This window comes from Medicago truncatula, chromosome 4 (assembly GCF_003473485.1).
Source record: "Medicago truncatula cultivar Jemalong A17 chromosome 4, MtrunA17r5.0-ANR, whole genome shotgun sequence".
NCBI classification, from domain to species: domain Eukaryota; kingdom Viridiplantae; phylum Streptophyta; class Magnoliopsida; order Fabales; family Fabaceae; genus Medicago; species Medicago truncatula.
The window spans coordinates 25,199,539-25,220,774 of NC_053045.1; the positions used below are offsets into that span (position 1 = coordinate 25,199,539).

The 21,236-nt window shown below is 33.9% G+C and overlaps 3 protein-coding genes across 4 annotated transcripts; 1 reads left to right on the forward strand and 2 right to left on the reverse strand.

The window, feature by feature from the left end:
• Positions 1 to 4,202: 4,202 nt before the first annotated feature.
• LOC11445140 (uncharacterized GPI-anchored protein At1g61900) lies at positions 4,203 to 9,139 on the reverse strand. Of its 2 annotated transcripts, none has more exons than XM_039833932.1 (8): positions 8,883 to 9,139; positions 7,212 to 7,391; positions 5,842 to 6,441; positions 5,452 to 5,655; positions 5,306 to 5,317; positions 5,084 to 5,227; positions 4,901 to 4,945; positions 4,203 to 4,542 (listed from the first exon to the last, which is right to left on the reverse strand). In XM_039833932.1, exons 1-8 carry the CDS (start codon positions 8,947 to 8,949, stop codon positions 4,472 to 4,474), a joined length of 1,323 nt encoding a protein of 440 aa, XP_039689866.1. In that variant the 5' UTR covers positions 8,950 to 9,139; the 3' UTR covers positions 4,203 to 4,471. The 2 variants fall into 2 exon arrangements, with proteins under 2 accessions (XP_039689866.1, XP_013455645.1); XM_013600191.3 differs by having other exon boundaries at positions 5,452 to 5,697; positions 8,883 to 9,136.
• Positions 9,140 to 13,600: 4,461 nt separating this feature from the next.
• Positions 13,601 to 14,421, forward strand: LOC11443417 (uncharacterized). Its single transcript, XM_003605871.4, has one exon. It carries the CDS (start codon positions 13,773 to 13,775, stop codon positions 14,202 to 14,204), a length of 432 nt encoding a protein of 143 aa, XP_003605919.1. The 5' UTR covers positions 13,601 to 13,772; the 3' UTR covers positions 14,205 to 14,421.
• A 716-nt stretch (positions 14,422 to 15,137) lies between these two features.
• On the reverse strand, positions 15,138 to 20,970 carry LOC11443418 (uncharacterized). The gene is made up of 5 exons (XM_003605872.4): positions 20,673 to 20,970; positions 20,494 to 20,585; positions 16,071 to 16,160; positions 15,552 to 15,988; positions 15,138 to 15,420 (listed from the first exon to the last, which is right to left on the reverse strand). The coding sequence occupies exons 1-4, from the start codon at positions 20,830 to 20,832 to the stop codon at positions 15,593 to 15,595; spliced, it is 738 nt and encodes a 245-aa protein (XP_003605920.1). The 5' UTR covers positions 20,833 to 20,970; the 3' UTR covers positions 15,138 to 15,420; positions 15,552 to 15,592.
• Positions 20,971 to 21,236: the final 266 nt, after the last annotated feature.

Below are 21,236 nucleotides of genomic sequence, written 5' to 3' on the forward strand. Positions count from 1 at the left end.
TGTAACGCAATATCCGTATCAGCCAAAATCTCAATAACCTTAACACGACCGCGACCATTATTTAACCTCGCCCCACATCAATTATGATCATTAGTATGTAAAGTTAGTTGCTTGATTAATTGATGACGTGTCAAGTCATATTATATGCTAATTTGTGAGCCTCTTCAGTCTTCTCCGTAATAATTATGTTTCCCCTCAAAAAAAAAAATGACAACCCGAAAATTGATGTATATGAATGTGACCACCATGAGAGTGTGTGCCGCCAGGGCTGATGTGTTATTGCATGACCATTTTGACGTTTATTTTTTCTACATGGGACCAGTGGCAAACATAGGTTATAACATGTGGAAAATTGACTTGTAAGACAATGATCAATTAGGTTTTATTAGTTATATTTCTAGCCAAAATTGGAATTGGGCTTTTCGATCGTACACCTCTCAAGTCCAATTAGGCCTTATACTCATAGTACTGCTCGTCTTCCATAGTTTTTATTCATTCCTATCAAAATAGTCGAGCGTGAGTTAACTCACGTAGATGTATTTTCAGTGTGAGTTGACTTACGCATATGTATTTCTCAGCAGGAATGAGCCAAAACATATGAAAGAAGATCAATCCTCTTATACTCACGAAGCCAACTACACTAAGATACATGTATGATACAAACTGGAAAAATTTTCTTTAGATATTTATTGTTTGTTACATCTGAAATTGATGAAAATACCTCCAACAACAATTAACTATTGTTCACTTGAGAACAGTAGTTAATAACTGTTTTCAACAACGTCAATTAACTACCGTTCACATGAACGAACTAGCAGAAAAATCATATTGATGTGTTAATTTTTGGTGATTAACAATGTCGGCCTCCCTCACAAAAATTTACAGCTTTGATGTGATGTTCCTTGAATATTTCCTCAGCCATCCAAATAAGATGTGAATACCCTTCGTACCATCACACACACCTCTAGAATTAGGGTTCACATCAAGGAATTATGTTAGAAGAACAGCATATTGCTCTTGGGAAATTTTAGTCTAATGGGTGACCAACTTACCATGAATAGACAAGTGAAGAAGACATGACATATCATCTAGTGTGATGGTCATCTAACCAACTAGCAAGTGAAAGTTGTTGGTCTCCTGATACCACCACTCAGTCATATTCGTAATTTCATAAATAAGACCAAGATATTTAAAATAATTGTACTTACTTCTCTCATCCAAATTTTGGCGGTAATGTGATGATAGGATTGTCAGCCGGTTGCAGTGTTGGTGGTAGGTTATGGTGGTGGCGGTAGTGATGGTGCTTGTTCCAAGTCATGTCATGATGCTCGTACTACTGCTTAGGCGCATGTGGTGTAAGGTCACCTACCTGTGAGGTGCCCATCCCATCGTTGTTATGAGACATATGTCTACGTCAACCTCGTTTAGGGGGAGTATTCATCGCAGAATTCGCTCTACAAAGCTATGATGAGTCATCCTGTTGAATCTAAGTCATGTCAACCAATGTCGTCAGCCATATCTACACAACAACAAACAAACAAAAAAATCAATGAAATATTCTTTAAAACATTTCATCAAACACCTAGAGCACAAAATAAAAATACAATGTCCATTGTGTTATTTCATTCCCTGTAAATACAGCAATTTAATTGATTAACGACTAGTCAAACAACCATCAATTTCACCATAAAAAACCCTAACATATAATGAGCAATTAATAAAAACCTAATATAAAACTCACAATATGCAGGCTTAGGGATTTTGAACACTTACTATTTGATTGATTAGTTGTTTGACTTTAAAGAAAATCGATGGAGTTTGATTTGTTGGAGTAGGGAGGTATGTTTTTTGTTTAGTTTAAGTTTGAAACTAAATGGGGTTTGTTTGTGTTCCTTTATATGACAATTTGGAAAGACAATTAACTATCATTCGTGAGCGAACGACAGTTAACTCATATTCTTAAACGAACGGTAGTTAATTGCGGTTCAGAATATTTTAATCAGTTTGAGGTGTATGACTGTTTGTAACCAAACACTAAATGCATAAAGATTTAAAGAGCATTTTTTTACTAATTGTCCAATATTATATTGGGCATGTGAGAAAATGGATTCGTTGCCACTCATCTCAAGTGCAATTAATCCCTCTATGTTATTTTTGTAGAAGAATTTTGTTATTGTTTTCATTAAGTAATACAATATTAATTATTAGGCTTAAATTTAGTTTTTTTCCCCTTATATTTTAAAACGTTGCGATTTTGGCTTCTTAATAAAAATATAAAAAGTTTGTCCTCTGTCTTTAGGAAAATATGCTTTTTTTATCCTCTAACTTTAGAAAAATATGCTATTTTGGCCATTTATCTTTATAAAAATTTGCAATTTTTGGCCCCTTGTCTAAGGACACGTGGCGTCTTCTCAGCAGCTTTGCAACATTTTGTAAAAATAATAGGGTAAAAATGTTTTTTTTGTTAGGGGCCAAAATCGCAACTTTTTAAAAGTTAAAGGGTCACAAATGTATTTAAGCCTAATTATTATTTTGTCAATAATACTTTTTTTTTTAAGGAAAGAGATTAATGCATTTTATTACAGAACAAGTCGTAAATATAAGGGAGTACATCATCAAATAATTGGGAGCTAGTTTCCAACCGAGTTGCTTGAGCTAATTCATGTGCAACCCGGTTTACTTGCCTCCGGCTAAACTTTACCTTCGAGTCATGGAAATAATTAGTGAACAGCTGTCTACAAAGAATAATAATGTTACCAAAATCAGTACTATTGTTGTCTACGCCATTGAAAGCATCCATGACAGCCTTCGAATCGAGGGAGAGGTCCATATCATCCAGTCGCAACTCTGCTACCCATTGAAGTGCATGCATAATTTAGACCAAGAGCTTCACCCACATCTACGGAACATATAGGAGTAAACCATAGTTTTGCTAGCACAAATTCTCCAGCAGAATCCCGAATGTGACCTACTCTGTTAGAAGAATGAGAAAAGGAAGGGTCAATGTTACATTTAAACCTTCGTGGATGGACGCTGCCATTTGAAGTCGTTATGAATGTGCGAACCAGAGCTCACATTGGTGCCAAGTTGCGTATTATTATTATGAAGGTGCTGTGCTAACTTCCAGTCCTCCAACATTTGATTTGCGCGTGCTATCCCTTGGGCTGTCGACTCATCAACCTATTGCTAAAGATTTAAATTGCGACGCTTCGATAGACTCCACAGGATCATGTCTATAAGGCTGCATTGGGAGGCCAGGAATTTCTGTAATGACAGCAAAACAACCTTGTCCACACTTTCACATTCACCGACGGCCTGATGCACAAAACTCCAAAGATGAGCAACTTGCTAAACTTGAACTGCTCTTGGGCAAGTAAATAGAGAATGTATCGAGTGCTCAATACTATCATTACAAATAACGCAATTTGCAAGACAATGTATTCCTCTACTAATAAGACTCACTCTATTAACTTACTTATTTATTATTGAGAGAAAATAGATACAATTAGATAATATATTTTTTTAAAGAAGATAGAATTAGATAATAAATAGTTAAAAATATTATAGGAAAAAGACGTAATTTTATTAAAGTGACGAAATTGATCGGTTTTCTTGCTATGTGCAAATAACATTGAAAAGACAAGTAAAATGATACAAAATAATACATTTTATATAGCAGGTGAAGAGAGATAATGACTCACAGATAACAAAAAAACACGGCCGGTATTTGTTTTGAACAAAACTCATAATGTACACGTAGAGGGTAGAAGGACTCGCAATAATGACAGATCTGCGGAGGGAATGATTCATGAGTGGAGATGGAGGTTGGGCTCCAAGGTGGCAATGGAGAGGGGTGTATCTACAAACACTCTGACGTTAAAGTTCATATAAGCTTGAGGTGGAGGCTATGTTAGATTGTTCATACAAACACTCCGATAGACGTGGATGCGGTATTGGGCCGATAGACGTGGCATTGGGCTTCGCTCAGCACAAAGATCTAGTCCACTCTAGAACAGTATTCATAACTGACTGACTTCAGAATTAACAAACACTAACTAACTCATTAGTGTCCTAATACTCCTCAAACTACAATCTGTGATAATCTCACGTGAAGGAATGCAATATCATCACTATCCAATAATAAAGGACATTGAGACACGAAACGAAACTGATCAATACATAAAGAGCTTAAGGCAATTATCTATCTTTTATATTTGTATGATTTATCTATAAGGAAACATAACTTGTTTACAATTTCAAAGAATATTGAAAATGATATGGTAATAAATTACAATTACAATCAATAATCTAACAAAAAGGCTATAGAGTAGAATTTTTTACTCATTGAAAAATATGTTGGAAGATTGTATATGAATAATGACCTTTATTTCTTCACTAAGACCATAAAGGATTGCCAACTTTTCTGACAACATTATGGCCAAAAAAACGTAAAATGTAGAGAACTTCAAGGTTAAAGAAGCCTCGTGAGAAGTAATGTTGAGGTGAAGAGGGGAGGCAAAACTAAGATATTAATGAAAAGACCTGCAACAAATTGAAATTCAAATTAGACACGTGTCGTCAATGTAAATACATGCTTAGAGACAAAACTTACGTGCATTTTCTTAAGTACTTTCCGTGCTATTCTTCACTTCAAATATTCATAACTAACACGAATTACTCAAATCTATAATGTTCTCGAAGTTTGTTATAACCACAAAGTGTATTTTCAGTGAAGAACAACAAGAAAAGTACCTAAGGAAATGCATGTAAGGTTTGTTCTATGTATAGATGAAAGAAGACACTTTTTATATCTTACAAATATCAGTTTGAAAGTGAAATAAAATTGGAGTTGAAAAACATGTCCATATTAATACAGCAGTGTGGATGATAGTGCTTTTACCATTTTGAGACGATGTCGACGTGGGAAGAGATGGAAGTTTTGTCGCTGCAATGCCATGAATTCAAGGAAAAAATGCATCAATGATAGCAAAGAGAGCTAGGGCACCATAAAAATGTAACAAGGAAAGGACAGCCAAATGTGGTAGAAAGAAAAAACAAGCAATATATGGAAAGCTAGACATACTTCTATTGCATGAAGATTGTAGCGCGTAAGATGTCGAAGTCCATGGAGCAACAACGTTGTCATTGAGGTCGCAAATGAATCCAATTCCTGAAGTTCTATCGAATGATGCATCCGAAGGCAAACTTGGTAAAAGGCAGCCAGATTCTAGATCAAAATGAAAAGATTATCAGTAAGTTCAACATACTACAACACTATGAAAAAAGGTACTGCTATAAATGGTACCTTGTGATCCAACTGATTCATCAATGCAAAAATCCAACGGCGATGAACATTAATACACAAACAAGGACAAGCATAAGCATCAGTACTAATGGAAATGATAAAATAGTAGTTTCATGATAAATCAAAGGGAACATAGGAATACCAACCTTGAAGAGAAAAATCCTTCAAGCTTATATGGCAAAGATCATAGATATTCTTGGTGACATTTGCTTTCTGCAACTTCTCCCCAAGTGATACAGCACATTTCAAGGCTTGTAGATTGGTCACAAAGCTTTGTCCTTGCAAATAGGAGACATAATTTTTGGTTGCTTTGCAGCAAGATGTTTGATTTCTTATCTGATTTCCACATTCTTTTGCAATTCTTGAGATATTCGGAAAAACCAACGGGCAGACTGAGTAAATTTATTATAATAACATTGAACATAAACATGTCAGATGTATGCTACTATGATACATATTTCAATAAATTAGCCAAAAGTTCAATAATCAAACATGATGTATGATATTGTTATTGTATTTTTTTTCTCCTTGCTCACCTTTGTTTAGGTTGCAATTTGAAAGTCCTCTAAAAACACTATTTGCTGCTGATGAGTTGAGTTTTCCGGCCAGCCAACGTAGAACTATGTTCTTACAGTCATTAACCAGAGCCGTCTTTCGAGGCAAACTATGGTTTCCATTTGAATTAGACATGTCATTTAAGGAAATTTTTCTAGCAGCATAGTTTATAGCATTTTGGCATACTTGATCACAACATTCATTTACAGGATCAATTTTTCTACAAGCCGTTAGAAGTCTGGAAGTGTCTACAATGCTCTCAAATTCGTCGACAAACGCAACAGGACACGAGCCTTCAGTGAGATTTGATGAATGGATTGAACATATATTGTTTAGGTCTTCAGTTGCTCCTTGACTAACAAGAACCTTGTGAACATCAGAGAGGCAGTGCTTAGCATGAGTTGTGTTCAAAGCTAACACTCCAGAGTATTTACTTGACTGACCTATTAGGGTTACCAGCATGGCATCAAATTGGGGACAACATACAACATTTGCCAAATAGGGGGCAAAGGAAGTCCAGCAATCCGTCGCAGTTTGGGTCATTATATGTTGAGCAGCTGAGAAATTCAATGAACACAGGCCTGCATGTAAATATGAAATTTAGGTCATCTCAATAAATGCTTAAAGTGGATTATTCTTCATTTTTCTGTCTACAACGGCAGAACGGTAGCTTTAGTTTTTTTTTAATGATGCAATACTTAGGGTTATATTGTTACAGAATACCAGTTGTGTCAACATACTACGGTTTCGATTATGTTTGTTGCACTTTCAGGTCCACTCACTCTGCTACGCTATGCTCAAGCATCGTTGAATACAGCCCAAGTCTTTATGCACCTCAACCCAACCAAGACACTTTCACTATTTCCACTTCACTCTAGTTTCACATTGAACCCTTCACCATTCCTCATCTTTTATGTCTATATTGTATAATGATTAGATTAGATTTCCCTTTACTTCAATATGTGAAAACATTTAGGACAAAACTTAGGTACAATGCTATAGGCAATGTTCAAATTGTACTATACTATTAAACATATAGTATAACTTGTCAACAATAATTTTGAAAGGAGTGTTTCCTAATTCCTACTATGTAATATTGACACTTCAAATTGAAGGCGTGTTCGGTGTCCGACATGTGGCTATAATTGGGTGTCTATGCTTCATAGGTTTTGGGCCTAAGCCTCCCCAGGACTTAAATCCGGGTTTCGCCCCTGCTCTCGTATATTCTCTAACAACTACAATGTGTCAAAGCGTATGCAGTATTTTCGAAAGGAAAAAAACAAGAAATCAGAAAACAAAAATATTGCATGGTCTCACACAGGAAAACTTAAAGGAAAAAGAAACATAATACCTGATAACTTAGGCACAGAATTATTTGTGAAAGGTATCAATGGAGAAGGAGCTAAAAGAGGAATAAAGGGCTGTGGCTGTGTACTTGGAGAGATATCAGAAGGAAACACATCAACTTTGGTTGTAATTGAAAGGGAATATTTTGATCCACTGATTGGAGAGCCCTGAGACTTGTTCATAACTGCATATACAGAGGTAATGTTTAGCTCGAGTTAAAATTTCCATAAGGAAATGATACATTGCATATAGACCTAAAATAAATTGACTCATTCAGCATTCAGATCAAGGTTTAAATTGTAGTCAGCAACTGCCATTGTGGTTGCAATATAAGGGTTTTGAGGTCTCCACAACAGCATTGCATTTGCAACTGCAATTTTAACCATATTGGCTATATGTTTCTCTGCAATATAAAGATTTGTTGTATATCTGCAACTGTAACCGCAATTCAAAACCATGATTCGGGTATCATACAGTGCTAAGACATTTAGAATTGAACAGGGAACATGTTTGTATATTGCTTATTAGGAGTGACATATGTTCAAACCTCATTCAAAAGTTGTACCCAAAAAAATATCTTATATATTGTAAAATTTTCAACCACTTTGGAGAAAAATTGCATCATGTCAACTTGAATGGCATGTTCAGTTCTAGTAAATAAGTCAACTTCAAAAAGAAAAAGAAAAAAACTGTCATTTTTATTAGAGTGAAGACCTAGTTTGGTCCCTCACAATTCTCGCGATCCAATTTAGTCCCAGACAAAAAGTAATACTCAAAATAGTCCATGACATTTTCATACTGGGGACAAATTAGTCCCTGACTCGTTATAACATAGTGACTAATTTGTCTTTGGTATAAAAATGTCAAAGACTAGTTGGTTAATATTTTTGGTCGAGAACTGAATTGGATGTCGAGAAAATGGTAGGGACTAAAATGAATTTTTACTCTTTTATTACATGTAACACCGCAATTACATTATACATTTTTTTTGTCTTAACTCTCCGGTTCCTAGGGAAAGGGGGTCTGTTAATCTGAAGTTCAACTATGAGGTAAGTATAGTTTGACCATATACTGTTCCATCAAGAAATTAAACTCAGGTTCTTTCTACATTATACATTTATGGGGTAATAGTCATTTTAGTCCCCGATGTCTAACTAGTAATCACAATAGTCCTTCAATGCATCGAAATTCTAAAATAATTTTTGGATGTACACTTCGTTAGTCAAAAATAGTATCTGACGTTAAAATGCTTCGTTACTATTGTCATATTAGTCTCTCAATATATTTATTTTTTGTCATATCAATTCCTATAAATACTTATTTCCTGTCATATTAGTCCTTATATGAAAAGAGTTAATGTCAGCATCGAAAGACTATTTTAATGTCATACACCATTTTGACTAACAAGAACATTTTTTGAATTTTCTTATATTGAGATACTATTGTGCTACTACTTACCCATTGAAAGACCAAAATGACTACTTACCCATTTTAACGTCATACACCATCATTAATGCATAGAAATTAATCTCTTACATCATAATTCATTCTAATGAAAATTCAAGCACAATTTCAATGCTCATTGCAAAATCACAAATATATTTAATAGAAATTTAGGTACCAAACCATAGAAATGAAACAATATAAAGTTAAAAATAAAAGCAACAACACATACATAGAAGAAGATGCAGCAGAAACATAGTAATCTGGAGAAGCCAGCTGGAGGTGAACACTCCCCTCATATTTGAAGCTTGTCACCAACCAACACAATGAATACAAAAAAATGAAAGAGAATGCAAAAAACCTCTTTTCATCACTTCACTTTCTCAAACTCTCTCACAGTTGAGAAAGAGAGAGAGAGAGAGAGAGAGAGGAAGCAATGACAGCCATGTTATCAGGGATGATCACGTGGAAAACACGTGATGTATTTAAATGCCAAGTTGACAAGTAGATTGGTTACTTGATCTTGTGTTACCTCTTATCCCAACATGGATTGACATCTTACCCTTTTGACCCGTCAGATTGTAAGAAGAGGAACAAGGAACCGTTGGATTTAAGGAACCAAAATAAAGAACAACACATTATTGAAATGAAATTTGTTCGATATATTTTTTTTGTTGGTAGATAGACGGAATGACAAAGTTATTATAAACTCACACACACAAGTGGAGGTAGCGGGGTTCGAACCCCGGTCATAACATCCGGCCTAACAATTTGGGCATTTCGTTCGATATTTATTATGTAGACATCATTACTTAGTGTGAGAAGAATTTTCAAAAATTAAATTTGGCATATTGCAATGGTGTTTTTTTTTCTTTGTTTGAGGAGAGGCATATTGCAATGTTAAGTTAATGTAAGAGAATAAACCATTTATTTTTGGTGAAAGAATTAACCATTTTATTTAATCTAATATATCTCCAGTTCAATTTTTAAACTATATAAATATAATAAAATAAGTAGTATCTAAATTATATAAAAATAATAATAAAAAATCAGTTTAATCATTGAAGGATATAAAAATCAGTCAATTTATATACTTTAAGAAATACTTGTTATACTTTCGTAATTTAGAAACTCAATTGAATTAAGTGTGATAATTTAGATTTGTTTTAATATATTTCTTCTCATGCATTCTACAATATTTTCAATATAGCCTCATTTTCGGTTCATATTTTGGACTGGTTCAGATTATATAACCTCGAACTCATTCTCAAAATATTTTAAATTATATAATTTAAACCAGTCACCGACTATGTTAAAACTCAAGGTTTGTATAGTTTGACAGGGTTTAGAACACAAAAAAATTAATTTCAACAGCATAATAAAACACACACAAGATCATGGATCAACCAAACTTAAATGTTCATCTAGTCTATTTATGCAAGCTCTGATCTGACCAGAGAAGCGTCTAACTCAACCGATCCCTTCAAACTATGTCGACCAAATATAGAGAACATGGTTCTCACATCGTCTTTGTTATAGAGCTTCATATGGATGAACCAGACACTTCCACCTGAGTCTACCAACAGACGATGATACTCAACAATGTCCACCCTTTTTTTGCCTCTATGGTTGAGACGACCATTAATTTGGTCCAGCTGGTCCTTCAAGTCAGACAGTGTGACATTCACACGGACCTTAAACAGATTATGTTTTCCCATGTTGTAATACACTACAACTTGTTCGGTGTCTACATCTACTGGATAAGTGTTCACAGTTTTGTGGTGTGGTTTGCAAATGAACCAAACACACCAATATATATAAGTTTATGTGCGTCATGGACGCGAAAATTGTTGATTTAATGTGGAACATGAAAAAATCATATACTTGACTGGCTCGGATTATACAATCTGAAATGTCACAAACCCTACAAACTTCAAGTTTTAACACAGTCTTAGACCAGTTCGGATTATATGAGCTGAACTATTATAGGGATGGTTTCAAAATATATAATTCGAACTTGTCACATATTGAACTTTTTTTTTTTGTCACTTGACTAGTCGGACACATTAACCATGTTTTTCCCCTTCCATTGATTCGTCATTAAATTATATGCATGCATTGCCCCTACATATATCTACCCATTCTTCACAAATTCTCATTCCAACTCACGATTCAAGTTTTATTATCCTAAAAATACTAAAAGGCGTTCGAATTATATAATCCAAGCGGGGTTATTTTTAAAATTTTAGAGGGTGCATGAGAAGAGAGTGGGGTGGGAAAAAGGCACCCTTTCTTTCATTCATTTGGTTTGTTATTACTATGAGAAATGGGGGTGGGGGAACTCACTCACTCACTTGGAAATGCCTTTCCATGGTCCTCATCTAGAGAACATGGTATGATTTGGAGACAATATCAGTATATAAGTTCTCTTAACCAAAAAAAATAGTTCTCTAAACTCTTTAGTAAAAAAAAAAGTTTTCTAAACTCTTGGCTTATCGAAATTACTAGATTCGAAATAATCTGAAGAGACAATATCTCTAAATTTCACCTTGCCAAACATGAAACAATATGAAGTTGGAAGCATAGTAATATTGTCAATGCAAGTGGATGAACATATCCCATCCCATGTGAAGAGATGCTCCATTTTGCTGGCATTGGCTAATATGTGTACGCGTATTGGACCCTAATTAAAATATCAACAGCTCAGATATTTAATTTAATGAACCAAATACATTTATTGTAGAATAAATAAATTATGTCTTGAAGCTGAGATTTCTTGTGATGCAATTTCTTATAACCTTAGTCTTCACGTGAGATTTCATGTAACTTATCTAGGGCACATAAATTTGCTTTGGCACTTACGTTATGGCCACATTCATTGAAGTTAACAGTACATAAATTTCAATGTCTAAATTTCTTTTAGTGATAATGACTGATCTTGATCTTGATCTTGACTTTTATTAATGGCTTAATTTCTTTACTCAAATTCTACTCATCCTTATTAATGCATTTAACTATACACGTCAAACTTAACAATTGACAAGTAAAGATTTTGTTTGTAGTTGGTTCTTTTTATGAAGAAAAGTTTAGATGAGTTTGGTTTTGGTCAGAGTACAAAAAAAAAAATTAAGACTCAAAGACTATTATTGGTAGAAGTATTGATAATTATCACCAATGAATTTCTTACAATCAATAAATTATTTATTTTTTTATTCAAATTGAAAAAATACATATATCATTATAAATTTAAGATTGCTAAAAACTGAAAAAAGGTGAATATGCAAATAATCTTGCATCACCTAGATTAATAGCATACAACGACAACATAAAAGTGTCTATAAGAATGATAATTTTTTTAATATATCTTTTGGTTAATTTTTTTTAAAATGATAAAAATTGTGTTTGGGTTGTTTGTAAAATTTGACTTTGATTGATTAATTAATTAGACTCAAATTTTAACTGTAGCCAAATCAATTTCAATTTTTTAAAAGTTTATCAAACAATCACTAAATACACTTAAAAAAAATACAGTACCATGATTCTCTCAACAAATAAAAAAACATTATGATTAAGATGTAGGATAAGGTACTTATTTGATTGGTTATTATTCAAACTAGATTGTTAATAGCAAAAATCATATAATATGCAAAGACAATTTATATCTCCCTTTTTTGTCCTATTTTTTGTGGGATTGAAATTTGTTTTATGCATACAGATATTGATAATTTCCTCAACAAAAAAATACAGGTATTGATAACATGCACGATTGACTATTTTGCAATTGGTTGCACCATATGGACCCACCCAGTTGAAATATGGGGTTGACCAATATCAAGATGCTAGACAAAGTCATCGAATTGGAGTAAAATTGTTGTGTGGTGGTATAATGTGCCATCAGCCTTCATGTTTAATGACAATATAGTATTACCATCTTTTAAGCAGTGATTCATTAGAGGGCATTAACTTCGAGCTTATCGTGTCCGTGAGCTTAGCACAATTGGTAGGAACCGTACATTGAAAAGGACCGTACACATGAATACACATGATAAAGTTCAAATGCTACTGTCCTCGTAAGCTTAGCTCAATTGGTAGGGACATTGCATAATTTATGCATGGGTCAGGGTTCGAACCCCGGAAACCCCATCTCTCATCGTTTAATTGTGTGAGTTCTAGCCACTAGATTACTAGACAAAAAAAAAAAAAAAAAGTTCAAATGCTACTTTCCTTTGAATGGTTTTTTTTATCAACTTTCCTTAGAATAGTATCCTAATTTTCTTTGTTTATGATAGCTTTTCTCCTTGAAAATATTAGAGACATCATAGGACACTTAGCATGGACATCATTCAGTCGAAATTCGAACATTGATTTGTCACCTGAGAGATCAACCTCTTCCACTAAATCCAAACTGAGTTTATGATTATCCTAGCTTTTAATTAATTCATAATTGTATATATATTAATTTTTTCAAAGTATATATAATTCATTCTGAAGTAGAGTGATTTATAACATCTTAATTGTCCTCTAAAAAAAATCTTAATCAGATGTTTTTTAAAATAAAAAATAACATTTTGACATCGTAAAACTAATTTTGAATTATCGTTGTATATTTATAATTTTACTTAATTTCTATATTTACTTATTTTTATTCTATAAACTAATCATTAAGTTTTATCAGTCCATGTTTTCTCTTAGAGAAAACACTAATTTAATTTGATATCAAAGCTTGTGTCTTGAAATCATAAATTAAGGATAAGTTTTTACACTATTTCCTCGCATTTTTTTCAATTAGTGTATATCAATTAAACTCCTCAAATTAAACATTTTATTATTTTAATTCCAAACATGATTTATGCTTAAGATAACAGGCGGCTAGCTAGACTAGTACAATATTCATGCATAGTATGAAACAAAATATGTATGAAAAAACATATATTAATTAATGGTGTTGGTCTTATGAAGCAATGTTAAATCCTCAATTATTTTATCTCATATACATATACCCGGCGCAACAAACGGATACTCCATGTGCTTTTCTTCCTCTACTTTATATATTTATATCAATGCATCTTTTCCATAAAGAGCACTCTCTTCTTAGGTTTGTATAAGCTTCAACATTGCTACAATGGGAAACTGCTTAGCAAACAACAAAATAATAGCACAAGATGATCATGAAAACTATAATGATGAGCAAGCAAAAGTTGAGAAGAAGATGGAGATGTCTTCATCGAAGAAGTTTGAAGCGCGTCCGAGGAAAGAAAGATGCATGAAGAAGAACAAGAAGGTTAGCTTTGAGATACAAAATGATGAAGAAGTTGATAGAGGAAGAAGTGATGGTAATAATTGTAGAAGTGTGAGGATTAGAGTGGTGATGACTCAAGAAGAGTTGAAAAAGATGTTGAGTAGTAGCAAGGATGAAAATGATGATAATACTACATTGGAGCAATTACTTGGTGTTATGAAGTTAAGAGGAGGAAAAATTTGTAAACGTGATTTGGGTGTTTGTTCTTGGAGGCCAGCTTTAGAAAGCATTCCAGAGGATCGTTTAATTAAGTAGTTGTATGTTTTGATAATAACAATAACTTTATGTAAATAGTATGATTGATTATTATTTTCTTTTAATTGATGTGTTGAACTCCATATCAATAAGAGGGTTTCAATTTGGTTTGGAAAAAAGAAAAAGAAAAAACTAATTAAGGTGGGATGTAGATTTGTGCGAATTTGATTCTTTGTTCTATGTTTGGTTAAGGCATTGATTCTACAATTTTCTCCAATGCTTGTTTTTACTGATAGATAATCACGTCCATGTATTAATGATTCATCAACAGAAGCATAAGTATTTTCCAAATTATATTATTCCATTTTGGTTTAAAAATATAAATCGGATACATCGGTACTTCAATCAAGCTGAAAAAAAAAAAAAATTATCTTATATTCTGGACCGGAGCGAGTAGAAAGCATTTTGAAAGCCACCATGCCTTTGCAAATAGCTATGAGTGAACTTTTTGTTGATTTTATAATATCACTCCTCCTCAAGTTTTTTTAATCGACAAATGTTAGTTGTGTGAAAAAACTAAGGCATTGTCTGTTTTTCTTTAGAGTTTTACTGATTGTGATTTTATTTGAAAAAACCATCAAATTGATCCATCTCTGAAAATCACTCTAAATATATTTCAAAATAGTTTTTGTCTTTGTCAAACATTTCTCAATTAGGTCCCTCGGTTAGTATCCGTCATGTGACAAAAACATAAAAACATGGCCAACTGAGAAACTATTGACAAAGACGGAGAGTAGTTTTAAATATTAATAGAGTCGAAGACTAATTTGAAAGTGGCTTACAGAGACAATGGCCAATTTGATGGTTTACTCGTTTTTAAACTAAGTGGCACTTCATTAACATCTTTCACATAACTGCTAACGTGCTTTTCACTACCCTGCTTAATTTTCATTTCCCATCATATTTTTTTCCCAAAAACATAACAATGATATATAATAAATTTTCAGCAACACCAGTCACACAAGTGATAATGCATTTTAAGGGTCACTAAAATCAAATGCTTTATTGAATGCAACAATTACTTGCAATTTGACGGGGGTGCTAAAAAATTACATCACCGAAGTTTCAGATGTAGTTATGCTCACAACATTAAACATGCCTAAGTAATTATTAAGTTGATAATAGCGAAACTGCATAAAACGCATTCACATTGCTTAATGAACTCCTAATGACATGTGGAAAGCATGCCAACACGGTTGAAGCAAACAAGTTTCACCTGAACATATGACATTATACATTAGTCCAAGTCAAAAACAAGGTTTGAAGCATATTTTTTTAAAAGCTGAATAAATGTTCTGTGACCATAAAAAAACCATATATGATGAATCCAGAAAAGGGTTAAATTACCTCAAAATCATACTGTTCAGGTATCAGCTGTGACTGCAATATCATATGAATAAATGACGAATTGCACTATACAGATGATAGGACATTGCTAGGGCAGAAATCTCAATGGCAAGTAGGTGGAGTTTTGATGAATAGAATACGAACTGGTAGAATGGATCAAAGGTGAGACCAACCAAGCCCACTTTCATGTATATCATATAAAAAAGTAAGGTGACAGCAGCTAGGAAAGCTCCAGCAATTCTATTGCAAATTGAAAGCGTCGAAGAAAGCTGGGGTTGATAAACAGGAAGATGAGGAGATAATGGGCGAAAACCGGACTGCTTTGCCTCACTGGTTTTACTTGGGATGTCACTCATAAAACGTCTATGACCAGCCAATCCCAATGTGTCAGCACCCACACCTCTCTCAATGTTTCTTGCCATCAGAGTGTTGAGTCCCTATTGAAATGTAAATGTCATCAACCACGTTAAGAAAAGCCAAATAGATTAGACTCAATTTGCAGATAATAAAGGAACTCACCAATAGCATTGGACTCTTGGTGCCACTAACTTGAGTACCATATCTAGCTCCAGCCAGCACATTAGTGTCCAGTCCAAGAGCCTGATATCTCTGATGTAAAAGAACAATTCCACGGCAATTAGATTTAGAAATTTATTACAACTAAAAAAATTAACAATTATGCATCACGTTATCTGGAACGATGCATTTGTTCACGTTTTTTCATTCTAGAACAAATAAGGAATGAAAATGAAACTATATTTCATGCAAGATGGTACTAGAATGTATGTCAAGGATCACTCGCAACATGTCAAGGAAGGAAGTTCTGCTAAACCTAAAGCATAGTCACACGGTTCGGAATTCGCTTCGGTACGTGGTACGAATTCAGGTATGCGGTTCGCGACTCTCGCAGAATTAGGTACTGGGGAGGGGGGGTAGTCGGTACGCTCAATATAATAATCGGTACGTTACTACTAAAAAAATATTTAATTAACAAAAAAAGATATATTCAATAATAAAGTAAGTTTCTTTAGAGGCAATAATATAGAGAAGTAGAACAAAAAAAAGAATAATAGTAATAAAGAGCCCTGCAACAAAACAATAATCAACATATTAAAAAAAATGCAGGATAAACAACAACTTAGATGGGCCGGGTTAAAATTACTTAAAGCCCAATTAAGGGTCGTCTTCAACCTACCAATTACTGTATCACTGTAACCGCAGATACAGTGTCGCATTCACGATTGCTCCTCAAATTTGTAAGGGCAACATAGGAAGATATACATATCCCACATCAATCAAATTCCAAAATCAATTTTAATCACAGCAAAAGCTCCTCCATATCTTGGCTTCATCCAGAATCGAGTTTGCAGAACCAAAAAATCATGTCTGAGAGGTTAGAACACACGTTCTGGGCATGGTTCGCTGTTTCCACCGAATTCAGGTGTGAATTCTCGCAAACCAATTATGTGACTATGACCTAAAGTTGACAGTTCAGAACTTCGTTTGAACTTATCAAAATATCAAACTTTGTAATGTAATGCTTGCAATAACAAGACACTAGTCTCTATGGTCTATCTGAATAGGAAAAACTAGATATCTGAGATATACACGGAAGAAAAAGTAAAAAAATGTGGTTCCAGTTTTAGTTTTTAGTTAGGATTGTTATTTGGCACATTTCTATTAACTAATAATTATGCGCAGCATATTCCATCAGCTTAAGTAATTTGCATCAAAAGTAGTTCCTTTATGTTTAGGTACTCTAGACTCTGCTGTCTAGAGAGAAATGAAGAGTAGAAAATCTGTCCTTCCTTTTTTAGCTCCTAATTTCCTGTACATAGATTATTATTTATCTGTAACTATATTTTGACTACAAAAACTTTTCTTCAAAATCTACAAAAGGAAATCACAACCTAGTAAGCATCATGCATTAGCAAAAGATTATCATGTCAATAACAACTGGGAACCTTCCATCTCGTATTACTAAGAAACCACTTATAATATAACAGGCATAACATATAAGAAAAAGATGTCCAACGGAGGTGTATCTAACTTAAATGATTAGGTACAATTAGGTGAGCACACAACTGGTTAGAAGGTTCAAACCACATCCATGTCCAAAACTACTTTTGATGAAATGGTTATGAATTGGATATGCTTAGGTTTCTGAAAAACTCGGTCACAAACAGCCCTAGGTACAACGGAATTAGCTTTGAAATTTTGATTACATAATCACCCATGAATCTCCCATTAAGCCAAAGTTTCCCCATTAAACAAATCAAACTTTGGACGCAAGTGAAAATTGATACCAATATGCAACCTTACTAAATTTACCAGTTTTAACTTGAACAAACCTCACCCATACGCAAAACTTGCCCAATCACACAAAAGTTCCAAACCAGGAAAACTAAACAACAACGGCGATTAGTGCTAACTACCGAGATATTGTATATATATGATTTAAACTTCTTGGTCTTATATCAACTTCACAACATTTTTGCACATAGGTAGTGTAAAGAGGGAAAAGGAAAAGTGTTACATTTATTAGCATGGGCATAACAGTGAAATCATGGAAATGTGGGCATACACTGATATACTTTTATTTTCTCCAAATGAAATCATGGAAATTAACTTCATTGGCATTTAATAGAACTTAATTACTAAAGACCTGAAACTTGATTTTAATTGAAACAAAGCCTTGCCTCTGCTAAACACTACAGAACATTGACATACTGCAAAATTGCCTTGCCTAAACCAAAGCCCCACTTACCTCTCAAATGACTGGATGCTTACCTCTCTTTCCCTGCTACCAGATGTAGACACCATCACAACTTCCCTAAGTACAAAATAGACTTATACTGCTTGTGCTGCCACTACCAACAGTTACTTCAAAATACAGAAAAGAGATACAGGACAATGAGGAGGAGGAAGTCGAACAAGTTTTGGCTGAACATAAAAAGGTGATTTCTTGGAGGGCTTGATCTTAAGGAAGTAAGTGGATTTTTGAGGGTTTAGTAGGAGGACTCGTATAATAATCTTTGTAAGCAGTTTCAAAACAACTAAAACAAATATATTATACATATAGGAAATAGTCCAGAAATTCAATTTCATTCTTGTTAGAGATGCAGACATTAAGCTTTAACATTTCTTGATTGTTTCTTGCTGATTTATTTCTAGAAAATACGCAATTTTATAGGTATACAATACGGAACGCATGATAAAAATATATGGATAGTTATACATGGATATGAATGGAGTGGCCACATAAACAAGTATTTGTTTTAAATAAATTGGCAAAACGTTACCTACTTTAGAAATATTCATCATAAAGTCAATAATAAGAGAGTACCAATAACAAGCAAAAATAAATCCCATAGCTAGAAAACACTAGGAAGGGATCTCAAAACATTACAAACTAATATCACAGCTAGCAGAACTTCAAACTATTAATGATAGCAATTGGCAACAAGTAAGACTACCAATAACAGCAGACAGCTTGACCCCACTGTAGTGCATACACACAGAACAAGCATACAACCCAACACAGAAAAACATCCATTATTAAAACTTAAAACTAGCGACAATGACACTATAAATCAAGCAGCAGATGACACATTGAAACAACATAAAGTAATATGTATAAAATACTAGAAGCATGTAATTATTTCAGCACAGTATGTGGTTTTATTGCCTAAGCTCCATTCATGATGCATGTGGTTTTATGTCACCAGATTTAAGCAAATATTGAAGATAAGAAATAGGCAAATTTTTATAGAACTGTAAATCATTTCAAGCAATGTAGAATCAAAAGCAAATAGGATCCGATCCTCTTCCTTTCTATCAACCAAGCAATCAAAGAAATAAAATAGGATCCATATATCACACGAGCATAACATTCAGTAGATTTTTCCTACAAGAGCATAGAAGTCACACAAGAAGCTATCATTCATGTTACACAAGAGAACCCCATAGCGTTGCAAAATGAGAAACAGGAGAAACAGAGGCTATAGCTGATAGCTATTTTTCAGTTAGAGTGAAAGTTGTTTCTGTTGAAGTGCCAGTTGTGCAAGTCTCAGGCAATTACAACAGCTCTAAAACTGACTCAATCTATATAAATTCAACCCGATTCTGTTCAGAATAACGATTACACATGGTTTCCATTACAGTTTCCGTAGATTTCTCTCTTGTTCAATTTCTAAAAGTGAGGGAGACATGCTTAATTTTTCTGAGAAACTCAATCACAAAAAGCCCTATGTATAATGGAATTAGTTTTGAAATTGTATTCATGCTAATTCAGTTTTCACTTTCAATTGATACAAATGTTTTCCCATGAATCTCCCATCAAACCGAAGCTTCCGCATTAAACTAGTCAAATTTTAGACATGTTAAAATTGATACCAATATGCAGAATTAAGTAAGCAGTCTTAATTTAAACAAACAACCCCTATACACTAAATTTGCCCAAAATTTCAAAACCAGCTCAATTACATAACAATATCAATCAGTGCTAACTTTTAGGTCTTACATCAACTTCACAACATTTTTGCAGCCAGGTAGTAAATCGGTCAAAGGAAAAGCATTAATATACATCCAGTAATGTCAAAACTCAAAATCGCAGATCATGAAAAATAACGGTTTGTTCAAATTTTGCTACACTAGAGTGCTATAACCACTATTAACCAAAAATTTGTATTAAATCGCACATTGCAGACAATTACAGTTTGTTAAAATTCCGCTATCAAGTCATTTCATTTCATGCTTAATTATTTCAAAATAAATTTAAATTTTTTAAATTAATTTTAGCTACAAAACGAAACTCCGAGGTACCAAAGAGTTTTCCTAAAACATATTTCAGTCCACTTAATATAGGTAAAAACTCGAAATCAATTTTCTGAATGCAATATAGAACAAAACACAGTTAATTAAAAAGAAAGGAAAAACATACCAAAGAATTGAACTGGTTAGCATGACCAGCAAGCTTATTCTCCAGATTGTTAGGTAAGCCACTGAAATGTCCCTTTGTAGAGTTTTGATCCGCTGAATGAAAAAACAAGCGATTCCAATAAGCATAAGCATATATTTAATAATCAATTAAATTAATTGGAGAAATGAGAGAATCGGTACCGTAGGGAAGAGTGGTGGTGGTGCGGTGGAATTGTTCTGCGGCGGGGGCAGCGGGAGAGAGGGATCCGGTGGAGCGAGGGATGGAAGAGAAGGTTGAAGAAAGAGAAGAAGAGGAAGATAAGAAGAGCTTTGATTTTGTTGATCTGAGAAGCCAAGACATGGTGATTGATTGATTATCAATTCAGAGAATAGAACAATGGAGCTGACTGTGTGATTGATTACAGAGAGAGAGAGAGAGAGAGAGAGAGAGAGAGAGAGAGAGAGAGAGACGGGGTTGGGGCGTGTGGAAACCACCTGAACGGATCCGGATTGTATAACTTTAAGGAAGGTAAGTCATCATGTAACTTTGCCTTAAATTCTATCCTTAGATCAATCTTATGCTTCATATTTTGACACGTATTCCTCTCAATTTTTATCTAAAAACACACAGAGAATTGTTGTTTACACATTTGATAAGGCTGTGCCACACGAGTAAATGACGTTTTTACCCCCTCGGCAGTTAACTGCCGAAGTTTTAGAAATCCGGCTACAGTTAACTGCCGAGAAAAACCTCGGTAGTTAACT

Excerpts from the sequence above, each read along its gene's own strand:
- LOC11445140 (XM_013600191.3), bottom strand. The coding sequence starts at position 8,949 with ATGAGGGGAGTGTTCACCTCCAGCTGGCTTCTCCAGATTACTATGTTT. Across the intron at positions 7,392-8,882 it reads TCTGCTGCATCTTCTTCTAT|TTATGAACAAGTCTCAGGGC; the intron begins GTATGTGTTGTT and ends CTGTATATGCAG. Across the intron at positions 4,946-5,083 it reads ACAATCTTCATGCAATAGAA|CGACAAAACTTCCATCTCTT; the intron begins GTATGTCTAGCT and ends ATGGCATTGCAG.
- LOC11443417 (XM_003605871.4), top strand. The coding sequence starts at position 13,773 with ATGGGAAACTGCTTAGCAAACAACAAAATAATAGCACAAGATGATCAT.
- LOC11443418 (XM_003605872.4), bottom strand. The coding sequence starts at position 20,832 with ATGTCTTGGCTTCTCAGATCAACAAAATCAAAGCTCTTCTTATCTTCC. Across the intron at positions 20,586-20,672 it reads CACCACCACTCTTCCCTACG|CGGATCAAAACTCTACAAAG; the intron begins GTACCGATTCTC and ends TTTTTCATTCAG. Across the intron at positions 15,989-16,070 it reads CCAAGAGTCCAATGCTATTG|GGACTCAACACTCTGATGGC; the intron begins GTGAGTTCCTTT and ends ACATTTCAATAG.